At 53.4% G+C, this 11,703-nt stretch overlaps 1 protein-coding gene across 1 annotated transcript; it reads right to left on the reverse strand.

The window, feature by feature from the left end:
• Positions 1 to 3,481: 3,481 nt before the first annotated feature.
• DMRTA2 (DMRT like family A2) lies at positions 3,482 to 6,740 on the reverse strand. Its single transcript, XM_067535457.1, has 2 exons — positions 6,029 to 6,740; positions 3,482 to 5,130 (listed from the first exon to the last, which is right to left on the reverse strand). Exons 1-2 carry the CDS (start codon positions 6,519 to 6,521, stop codon positions 4,229 to 4,231), a joined length of 1,395 nt encoding a protein of 464 aa, XP_067391558.1. The 5' UTR covers positions 6,522 to 6,740; the 3' UTR covers positions 3,482 to 4,228.
• Between the last annotated feature and the right edge of the window lie 4,963 nt (positions 6,741 to 11,703).

An 11,703-nucleotide genomic window follows, 5' to 3' on the forward strand; every position in this document is an offset into this window, starting at 1 on the left:
CCGGCACAGCCTGTAACTTGCCCAGGAATTATTCACTCCAAGTTTGCAATGACCAGAGCTAGGGAGTGCGGTTTATTGAGCAGCGAGATCCTTCTCGGCGGGGACTGGTAGCCCTGATGAACCATTGAGATGGTTACCAGTGACTTGCTTTAACTTCCAGCCAACAAAGGGAGTAACTCACAAATTCTTTCTCACCCTAGAGGGAGAGTCAGAGAAGTTGATGCTGCTGATGCTGCCCTTACTTGGCCACGGGGAGGTTTTCAGAGCCTCCGAATTGCCTGGCCTCTTCCACCAGGAAGAAATTATGTGTAAATAATGTCATCATTAAAATCAACGAACCCCCCCTTTCCAAGAGGGAGCCTGGCATAGCCATGGAGGGCCCGGGGTTCCTTCTCGTGCGCTCTCCCGTCCCTGCCTCGTGCGCTTAGCGGAGCTGTCCGGGCTGCATTGCGCAGAGTTGGTACCAGTTTCTCCGAGCACGAGGGACAGTGCTTGTCTAGAGCCTGCTCGGACGTTCTGACACTTTTTTTCCTGTAACTTCTGCGCTTGCTTTAGGCCAGGGCCCGGCCGCTGATTGAAAATACCCAGCAGGTTCCCCAGTGCAGCCCTGCAGCTGAACGCTCTGCGGGGTCGTGTCTCCGCTTCCCCCCTCGGCGCGCATTATTCACGGCGAAGGGAGCTGGACCAGGCCTGGAGGGGAAATGCCCCACCCTGGGTTTACACACCTCGCCTGGCGCCGAGCGAGCCCCGTGGCCAGGCGCCGTTCACAACGCAGTAACCACGGCCTGGCTTGCCAGCCACGGGCCTCTCTCCAACACGGTTTCACTCCGCTTTACGCAGCAAACCGGGCCGCTGAGAGAGGCGTGCAACAAGGCAACGGGTGAAGGAGCCGGGAGGGGAGTTCCTGCGGGAGTCTAAATAAATGCTCCAGATAAAAAATGCCCCAGGCCCGCATTGCAAAGGGTGGGTCACACACGGCTTGCCGGAGTGGAAACCAGACTTTTCCCTGGGCCCCCACCCCAGGACAAAACCCCAGAAAGCTGCCGGGGCTGGAGCCCATGTCTTCGGCTGCGCCTTGGCGAGCCAGGCGGGGAGCGGAGCCGAGAAGGAATGTCATCTCGCTACTAAATGGTTAGTCTAATTTGATGTTGATGATGCTGCGGATTAGGGCTGATTCCTATTAAACACCAGTGCAGTTAATATAACTCCGGGACGTGTCCCGCTGTATGTACAGCAGCCTCCGCCGCAGACTCGCAGCTCCCTGCAACCAACGGATTAAGATTTAATTAACAGGGAAGTTTGCTAGCACTTGTCTCCAGCCTCTCTCTGTCTCGCAAATAATTTATACGCAGCTCCACCGGTTTTTCTTCCAGAGCCAGCATTTAATTTCATTCTGAAGTGGAGCGGAATATTTCACGCCCTGGCCCAGGCTTCCAGAGAGGAACCGGATTCAAACTCCACTGTGGAGCGATTCTTTTTTGTGTCCAGGCAGGGAATTACTTCAATCGGGAACAATGTATCAGCGCTTTCCCCCCCCCCTCTTAAAGTTAACAGCCTAAACTATCCGCATGGAAGTTAATCACCGCGATCCCCTTTGTGGGCTGTCTAAACCTCCAAGAAACAGCCACAGTTCCGATAAATCGTCCTGCCCGGCTAACGACACCAAAATGGCTTTTATAATTAAAAAGAGAGCTGAGTTAAACCAACAGCGCCTAAGCCCTTCTCAACAAGGCGAGGGAGGGAGAAATGGGGCGACCTGATTTCTTTAAGTAGCAGGTCTTTGTAGCCCATTCATAATCCCAGATATGGAAACTCATCCTGGGCAAAGTCAGCTGCCCCCTCCCCCCCAAAAAAAAGTTTATTCAGATGCTCAAAGTCCATCTCTTTTTCCAGTCTACAATAACCCTGGCACTTTATAACCAAACAGACAACTCCTTTTCCAATTAAAGTGGAATTAGGAAACTCAATCAAATTAGCTCACTATTAAAGCCCTTCTTTATTAAACCGTTTTATTGTAGTAATATTAAGTTTCACCCACTCTTGGAACACGAGACTTTAAAAAGTTTCCCTTGTGATATTGATTTGGCTGCTCTCAGGTTGGAGCGGGGTCAGAAGTATTTACCTAGGTGTAATCTGTAATATTTACTCCCCAAAAGAACGATCTTAAAATTGTAGCCAGCCTGATCAATTGCGAAAGAGACCCAAGACTCGTATGTTACTGGCCATGGTGCTTTGATTTTACCCCTGGGCTTCTTTCACGAACCGCGAAGACACACATTTCGTCTCATACGCACCAATATATTAACTGGTTTATAGGAGCAGCACTGTCAGTTTCAAGCCAATGTTTACACAGTTATATTTGAAGTGAGAAAGTAAACACTCCAGCTGCGCCACAGAACAGTTTGGTGGGATTAGGTTTCCATACCAACCAATTTTAGGAGCTTTTACAGTCTTAATTCAACCATGCACTGAACTTGTTCTTTGTGAGTAATAGTTTTCCTGGGCCAAACACTCCCAGGACGGATAAGAAAATCCCCGCCATCCTTCCCACTAACTTTTTTTGGGGGGGGGATGGAGGAGAACTGGATGAAGCTCTTGTTGATGCTCGTTCTTATGTTCAGTTACAGAGGGGAAATAGCACATTTCTTCGATTGGCCTTGAAGAATAATCGGACGCTATATCGCCAGTATCGATCGGGTGCCCTTCCTCCAGAAATTAGCGGGCGTTTCCAGACATCAGGGTCGGTCCCCATATGAAATGAATTTTTAAAAAAGATCCAACAAAACCCCCACAAGCTGATTTCGTTTTGTCCGATTTGATTCCGTAGCAGAAGAGTTTTGCTGTCTAAACAACCTGTCTTTAATATTATTAATTCACACGATTGTTATAATTATTTGCCCGGTGCTTATCTTGGTCATACAGAAGCAATTGAAATCTGGAGCGCAGTCATCAAATTAAAAGAACTGGTACCCCCGTTATCGCTTCGGGCGCAGGACGAGCCGGCATCTATCTACATGCAACAGCGAACAGCTATTTTAACAATGCTCTTTGCCTTCCCCTGGGACAATATCAGATTGTCTAAACACGGGGAAGAAATCAGCAAGCCCCAAACTGGAAAATCCCCTTGGAAAAAATGCACCTGACAAATTTGTTCTAAACAAATAAAAATGAAACTAGAAATAAAATGATTTGACATTTTGATGGACAAGGAAATGTCTCCGGTCTGTCGCGTTGAGTTTTGTTGTTGTTGTTTTTGTTTTTGAAGGTATAGATTCTCATCAGACTGTCTGCTTCAACCATGCCATAAAATGTCATAAATATGTTCAGAAAGTTCCTACATGACTTGCATTAATCGGCCTGAAATACTGAGTTTACTTGTTAACTGGGTTTGCTAGAACACTGTTCCGTCTTCTAATAAAATATCACTTGCCATTTAGAAGACTGATTCTTAAATAGAAAATAACATTTATTTCTAGTATTTCTATGAAATGGAAACACAGAAAGGAGTAGTTAGAAACAGCAAGAAGTTTGCTACATGGGGACCAGAAAGCAATTTTCTTGCGGCTCACAAATGAAGAGGCTCATGAAACCTTTCTACAGCATTGGCGGCTGGGTCCTACGGACAGTTACAAATATAGCTACTTTCCAATGTTATATACAGATTAGAACATTTCTTGGGGGGGGGGGGGAGGGAGTCTTTTCAACTTTACAATATATTTAATCTATATACCTGGTCAGTGTTACAATGAGAGCTGTCTAACCTTTAGCTTTAATACCAAGTTCACCTACAAGTTACATGAATAACTTAGATTTCCATTTTATAACATCATACACTTGCTGGTATACATATATATATGTGTGTGTGTGTGTGTGTGTTTATATATATATATATACCTCACAATGCACCAAGGATATCCATGCTTATGGCCATAAGCAACAAAGAGAGGGACAAACATCTCAACAAGGAAAGTGCACCTTTACCGCCTTTTTTTTTTTTTTCTTTAACACACCTATTATTTTTCAGCTTTGCCCCCCCGCTCCGCACCCTGCCCGGCCGCTGAATGGGCGAGGAGGGCAGAGGGAGCAGACCGACCTGTGCCCGGGTATTCCCCTCCCTGCCTATACACAGCTCCGTCTCTCGAGAGTCCGTGCGAGCCGTGGGCTGGGATCTGGCCGCGGGGAAGGCCTGGGATCCGGCCCTTCGGCGGCCCGGCAGGGGGGGCTGGGTCTATTGCTTCTCCGGGGTGCTGTTGACCATGGGCCCGTAGAGCCCGCCGGAGTAGACCTGCTCCTTGTGCGCGGCCGAGCGGTCCCGCATGAGGTCGCTGAAGGCGTAGTCCAGGGGCGGGCGGAAGCCCAGCGTGGGCATGAGGCCGGCGGTGGAGTAGGGGGCCATGAAGGCGAGTCCCCGGCTGTGGGCCGAGTAGGCCAGGCGCAGCGGGTTGAGCCCCAGGTGGGTGCCCAGCGGGTAGGCGCCGGCCTCGGCCCCGAAGTGGCTGGCGTTGGGCTGCAGGGGCGAGAAGGCGGAGCGGCTGCCCAGGCTGCCGATGGCCGGGCTCATGGCGCCGGCGATCAAGGGCCGGTGGTGGGCGGCGGCGGCGGCGGCCACGGCGGCGGCCGGGCCGGGCTGCAGGGCGCCGGCCTCCCGGCCCCAGCTGTCGTCGGGCCCCTTGTCCGGGCCGCGGTTGTTGAGGATCTGCTCGATGGCCTGCACCACGTCGCCGCCGCAGCCCTGCAGCACCAGCTCCAGCACGCCGCGCCGCTGCGCCGGGAAGACCCGCGTCAGGATGTCCAGGGGAGTCCGCTGGCGGCCGCCGGCCGAGGGCGAGGGGTCCTGCTCCGGCTCGTCCTTCTCGGCCTCCTCCGAGCCGGAGCCGGAGTCGGAGCCCAGCGGGCTGATGGAGCCCGGGCTCTCCTCCCCTTCCTTCGGCCCCTTGGAGACCGGCGAGCTCAGGAAGGACTCGCCGTCGCCGTTCTCCGAGCCCGAGCCCGGGCGAGCTTCCGGGGAGGAGGTGGCCGGCCCCGACTCCCCGCCCGGAGACAGGGGCTTCCCGCCCGCCTGCTGCGGGGTCACGGCCCGGCCGGGCAGCAGCGTCTTGGGGAAGAGCTCGAACTTCTGCAGCTTGGACTCTGCCGGGGAGAGGAAGGAGCCCGGTCAGCGCGGCGGCCGGCCGGAGCCCAGCGCGGCCCGGCCCCGCCAGGCCGGCCGACCCCCGAGCCGCGGGCCGCCTCTCGGCCCCACATGGCCATGGCGAGGGGGAGTGGGGCCCGGCAGCCGGAGGTTGGGTACTCAGCCCCCCCTCCCCCCAACCCGTCCCCCAGCCCCTTGGATTTCTGCCACCGGACGCACTTGGAGGCACTTCGTGTGTCTGCCTTTGCTGGCCCCCATTTGTGTCCCGGGACACAGAGAAAGTGGGGACCCAGTCAGGGGCCGGGACTCTGCCTTGGATTCAATCCCTCTCCAGCAACTTCCCTGCCTTCCAGCCCCCCTCCCCAGCCTGAAGTAAGGAGAGGCCCTCTCTGGCCTGGACCCAACCTTGACACCAATCACCCAGGGTGGGTTTTCCACCAGCTCCCACTACCCCCTCCCTATGAACCAGAGAGGGCGACATCATTTGGATGGATAGATGGATAGAGAGGGTGTAGGGGGAGGGAGGAGGTGCATGGAGATGAACGGAGGGGTGCATGGGGATGAATGGACGGTTGCATGGGGATGAACGGAGGGGTGCATGGGGCTGGATGGATGAGGTTATGGAGATGAACGGAGGGGTGCATGGGGATGAACGGAGGGGTGCATGGGGATGAATGGACGAAGTTATGGAGATGAACGGAGGGGTGCATGGGGCTGGATGGATGAGGTTATGGAGATGAACGGAGGGGTGCATGGGGCTGGATGCATGGAGGAGGTGGACAGGGATGGACGGATGTATGAAGGGGCTGTATGGGGAGGGAGACAGACAGACAGACAGACGTGTGTGGGGACGGACACAGCCCCGTAGCAGCCCCTGGGAGGGGGTCGCACCCTTACCGGAGCCCCCAGCGCCTGCCTCGCCGCTGGCCCCGCTGCAGACGGAGCCGAAGACCTCGTAGGCCGGCCGGGGCGGGATGATGCCGTTGGCCGCGGCCAGGGCCAGCCCCTCGGCGGTGCCGTAGAGCAGCTGGAGCTCGCGGGCCTCGTTCTCCTCCTGCGCCTGCTGGCGGCGCAGCGCCACTTGCGCGGCCATGACGCGCTGGCGCTCGGCGATGAGCGTGCACTTGGCGCACATGCAGTCCTTCCAGCGGCAGTAGCGCTTGTGGCCCTTCAGCGCCGACACCACGCCGTGGTTCCGGCACCGGGCGCACTTGGGCGTGCGCGGGTACTTCTCGGCCGCCCGCAGCAGCAGCGGGGGGCCGCGCAGGAGGCTGCCGGCCATGCTCACCGGCAAGCTGGCGGCGGCCGCGGCCGCGGCGGCCGCCACCGAGCTCGGGGGCACCGGAGGGGGCCCCGAGGGGACGCTGGGCAGCTCCGATCTCAGCTCCATCCCGGCCGCTAGCTTCCCACGAGCCCGCAGCTGCGCGGGAACAGCCCAGACACAAGCACACCTGCCCGCAAAGCAGCGCCCCTGGGGACCACGAGAGAATCCGCTCAATCCCCACCCGGCCCGGGCCCTATAAACACCCGGGTCTCCTCAATAAACCCCCCGGGAGCGGGCACTGTAAACACCCGGGCCTCTAATAACAGCGGGGCTCTATTAAGCCCCCCTCGCGCCCCAACACGCGGAGTCCCTGTCCTGCAGACGCTGCCACCCCCGCCCCCCCATGGCTTTTCAGGGGGTGAAATACCGTCCAGCCCCCCCCGGCTCCCCGATCCCCTCCAGGCCCTGGAGAGCGAACCGGGCTCCTCGCTGCGGAGACAGCACTAGAGCCCCCTCGGCCCGCTACCGCCCGCGCACCTCCGGCGGGGCGCAGCGCAGCCCATCTCCTGCGCCCCGCAGCGCGCGCGCAAAGACCCGGGCCGCCTGGCCCTGGCTCACCCTTGCCCGAGGTTCTGCCGCCCGATGCTGCCCGGATCGAGGTAATTTAGTTGGGGGGGTCACCACTCACCCCTTCCCCCCCGGCAGGGCTCCGCTGACCCCTTTCAAAAGCACCCCCCCTTCACCCCTGGCCAGCCACCCCCGGACGGGAGTCAGGCGCACACACGCATCCTGACGCCGACCGTGTCCGGCTCAAAAACAGAAACCACCAGCCCTGCAACGCAGGGACCGTCCCCTGCAAAAATCAAGCAAGCCCCCCAACAAACCAACAAACCAAAACCAGCGGCCCGGGGGAGCTCTGCCCTTTGACCGTGACTTTCCCCCGCAGGACAACTGCGCGCCTCCGAGCCGCCTGAAGCAAGTACAGCGCCGAACACGCAGCCCGCCCGCCCCTGCGCCCCGCGACTTCAAACCTCCCCTGGCCCGCAGCGAAAGAGCCTCGCCCGCCCTGCCTCGCTAATCGGCGCCCCTCCTGCCCCCCGGGCAGAGGCGGCGGTGGCGGCGGCACCCGTCGGTCGAAGGCCGCGCGGAGCTGCAGAGCCAAGCCCCGGTCCGGTCCCCCCGCACGCGGCTCAAGTTCGCACGGGTGACACTTGTCAGGCCGAGAGTTGCCAGGAGATAGGGATCTCCGCCGCGCCGCCCGCGAGCACTCGCTCTATTGTTGCGCCGTACGTTTCCATTAGACAACATTTGACAACAATGTGGCGCCTGCCATTGGCCAGGGGAGGGAAGAGCCCCTTTGATTGGCCACTGGCTTGTCTACAGTGTCCGCCCGAAGCCGTTCTCAAATAAACTGGGCTTTAAGGAAACGAGGAGGGTCCTAGCAGGGAGTTGCATTGAAAAATCACGACAAATAGTTTCCATTTCCGTGTGTGTGTGTGAGAGAGAGAAATCTGTCTGATTTCTCACTGCCTGGTAATTTTTAAATCCACTTAAAACAGTAGTTGCCTTGCGAATTGTTGGTGTGGTTTGCACTTCAGATTTTCCACCCTGTCACTTGTCAAAGGGGGGGGGGGGGAGGCAATATATCATGCAGAGTGACAATTCAATTTAAGGTTTCCCCACCCCACCCCACCCCACCCCCGGCGATTTGGTTGTACAACTTTTTTTGTTTTACTCACTTTGCAAATGCAGATGCGTTTTATCAGCACTGCTGCACTAGGCGGTATTGGCGAGGTGAGTGTGACTTTCCATTGTTATTTCATTTTTAAAACAAACATGGAGAAGTGAATCAAGTTCCCCCCGAAGTTCGTTGTTTCTCTCCTGGTTTTAACGATTCGCTGTTTGTTTAGTAACAAATACAACAGGCCCCTTTTTTAGTTTCCACAGGACAGTTCAAACCGGGGATTTAGCCTTGAACAACCGGGCTTTCGTGCTGGTAACCAGTTTGTCTTTTAACGTGAACGTTAGCCCCCCTGGTTTGACGTCATTCTCCTTGGCACTCAGGTTGAGAGGAGGTAGCAGGTCTGGGCTTTGGGAGGGCGGGATGTGAAGTTAACACCGCTCTCCTTGGCTGGAAGGAATATTTTGGCTTCAGTTCCCATCCCTTTGTTCCACACGAAGGCGCCTCACTATTAATCATAATTCTTTGGTTAATGTCTTGTGATTTTTTGCTGCCTTCATTTGTCGCCCCTTGATAACACCAAGGAGTGAACATATAAGCAATCGCCTATGACTAGAGAGTCACTAACGCGCTGAGAGAATGGCACGTAACACAGCTCAGATCTCGCTTACACCGCTTAGTTACGGAGCGAATCGAGTCTTCCGGGGCGCTCAGGAAGTTAAGCGGGTACAATGACACGGTTCCTCCGTCTGGAGCGGGCAGTTTCTGTGCTCGGGAGGCAAGTTGAAGCACTGCGAGTGCTCTGAATAGGTTGGTTGAAAACCTTTGGGTTCCCAGCGGAGTATGCGAAGAACTAAAATCATTTCGTTCGCTTCAATTTTTTTAACCTCCCCCATCTTCCTTGTCGGTATTAAAATACAAACCGGACAAGACGGTCATTTAAGGGGCTAGCTGGTGTTTTTGGGGAATAACAGCTGAGCATATTCCTTTGTAACCGTTCTTCTACCTTTACTGAGTAGGGCTTTGCTGAGAAATACACTCGCAAGGCATCGCATCCCGGAGACACTTCGGTATTTTCTCTGATGTTTGCCTCCTTCTTCTTACTTAAAAAAAATATAAAGTAGGATCTTTCCCTTCGGACTGCTGAGCTTGGGTGTTGAAAGCTGCCACCCGCTTCTCGTAGCTAGGTGTCATAACACCTTTATTTAATGCAGCCAAGAAGTCAAAATAACTGCTTTAATTTTATCTGCAACCACTCACTTTATTCTCCGGGGAGAATTTATCAGCGCCCCTGGTTTAGTTGGGAATTCGTTTAATTAGATCATACTGAATAGGCAACGTTTTATATTGTATTTTATCTAAGCTTATTGCGGGGGGGGGGGGGGGCAGATTTCCCTTCGTCCTTGCAGCGATATTTAATTACTTGTTTGGTTTTTTTTATTTTATCTGCAAATAGCTCCCTGCGGCATTCTGTGATCACGACCAAACACAGAACGCAATTCAGGTTGATTTCCCCTCTCTTCCCTTTCCGTTTAAATTAGAGTGCTCGATTACCCTTTGCATTACAGGTATTTTTAAATGACCTACTGTATTATAGAAATAGTTTGGAGCTATTGTTATGGCAAAAATAGCCACTCACAAACCAGCTACTTGGATTTTAATAGTTTTTCTACAGGAATTCATCAAACTGTCATCCCCCTGGTGAGATTACAAGAACAGGAAGAGAATTTTTAAATGGATTGGATATATATGTGTATCTACCTACCCTACCTATATCTCCATATATGTCTCTTTATTTAAGTCTATTATATATTGTATCTATATTGTATCATACGTGTGTGGATATATATATAGATACAGAATTATTATACTATATTTACACAAGAGACTAATATAGACACATGTACTTACACATAGTTCGTATATCATTTGTATCCCAATTAAAAAGTCTAGATTTCTCTACATACAAACTACTTCCTTACATTTAGCTTTTGGACTAGCTGCAGTGTCGCTCCAACATCTCCATAGCTGCTCTTTATTGAAAAATGTTTTCTAACAGAGGGTTTAAAGCGGCCCTAGGCAGCAGCACGTGGTTGGCAACAATACCAATTGTTAAAAGCTAGCGGGCTATATCGCTTGTCTTTACTTAGGTTTTCATCCAGTGAATTTCCCTCCCCCCCATTGCAAACGCACGCACATGTGTGTACGCAGATACACGCAGAAGCGGTGTGTACATGTGAATACGAAGTGACCGTTCTACGGATTATGTCTAAACATAACTCGTTTTCAAACTCATCCGAGCAATCCTTGTTCGACCGGAAACATTGTTGCTCTAAAGCCGAATCTCAGCACAGTTAAATCAAACAGCCCCTTTCCCTTCTCCGTCTTTCGAGTTTGGTTCCTTGTGGACATTTGCAGACTAGTTGCAACTTTTTTGTTAAAGTGTCTTTAAAGAATTTTAAAGCCAGGAGCCGCAGCCTCACTTTTGAACTGGCTGGAGAGTTTTAACAATAATCATGTGTTTCCTCCCTGCTTTTTCGGGAGAGGTGTCTGCCCTGAAATATATGCTATCCTGGAGACGTCTCAAAGGTTTTATTCAAGCAAAATAAAACTGCCTGTACATTAGCTCAGTTCTGCATCCCCTCTAATCCGCATCAACTCCTCACTTGCACAGTTTGCCGTTGGACTACTCCGGCAGCGTGATGCGGGTGTGCTGTGTACCGGCCCTGGCGCTGATAGACCAGTAATACGTGTGAAGGCAGGGTTGTCTGCGCTGTTTAATTTTCCACCGTGGCTCTTTTGTTTTTGAAGAGACACAATAAAGTCTCCAGCTAAAGTTCTGGTCTTGTGTCTTTCTTGGTTTGTTCGTTTGCGAGCCAGAAGAGGAGCAATGTTTCGATCGCTTTCAGCGTAACGAGGAGTAGACAAGCGAGGTGCTGGGGGTGGGGGGGGGAATCCACACTTACAAACTTAATAAAATACAAGTTGCAAGCCCCAAAGCCTGGCTTTGGGAGCTATTTCCACCCCCTTCAAGCAATGAGGCGGGCTTGTGTTTTTGTTTTCCCAGGAGCTACGTTTCCTTTTGTGCCGAGCTGCCTGGACCCCTGGAAGAGCAGGCACAGGGCCTGGTGTATTGCACCTTGGCTAATCTGAAATACAGACCCCGAGCAGAGGTAAGGGTGTTGTCACCAATGTGCACAGGAGGCGGCGGGGGGGAGACTGTGCCTACGGATATTGTTTCTTCTTGATGTCCCCCATGGCCCTTGGTACGGGATTTGGTGCGGATCGCTGCGCTTCGGACTTCTCTGGGAACAATGGTCCTTTAGCTGCGAAGTTTGTATCTAGCTGGATTTAGTGTCCAGCGCGATGCTTCCAGCTGCCCAGGGCAGTCATGCTGGACCTTGTTAAGCGCCCGGGAACTTTTCATTTCCTATCGCCCCATCATGTCACTGTAGAAACAGAAACTTTTCGGGAGCTTTACCCTTTCACTCCGTGGGGAACAAACTTCCCATCGAAGGCCGAGTAAAAACTGCAGGATCGGGCCCCTGGCATGACCGCCTTGTGTTAGCTATTAAAGAGCTATTTACCAGCTATTAATAAGAGTAAATCGGACACGTGTACTGGAGC

The sequence above is a fragment of the Emydura macquarii genome, unplaced genomic scaffold (assembly GCF_026122565.2).
Source record: "Emydura macquarii macquarii isolate MOO-44397 ecotype Brisbane River unplaced genomic scaffold, CSIRO-AGI_Emac_v2 contig_3506, whole genome shotgun sequence".
Taxonomy (NCBI): Eukaryota; Metazoa; Chordata; order Testudines; family Chelidae; genus Emydura; species Emydura macquarii.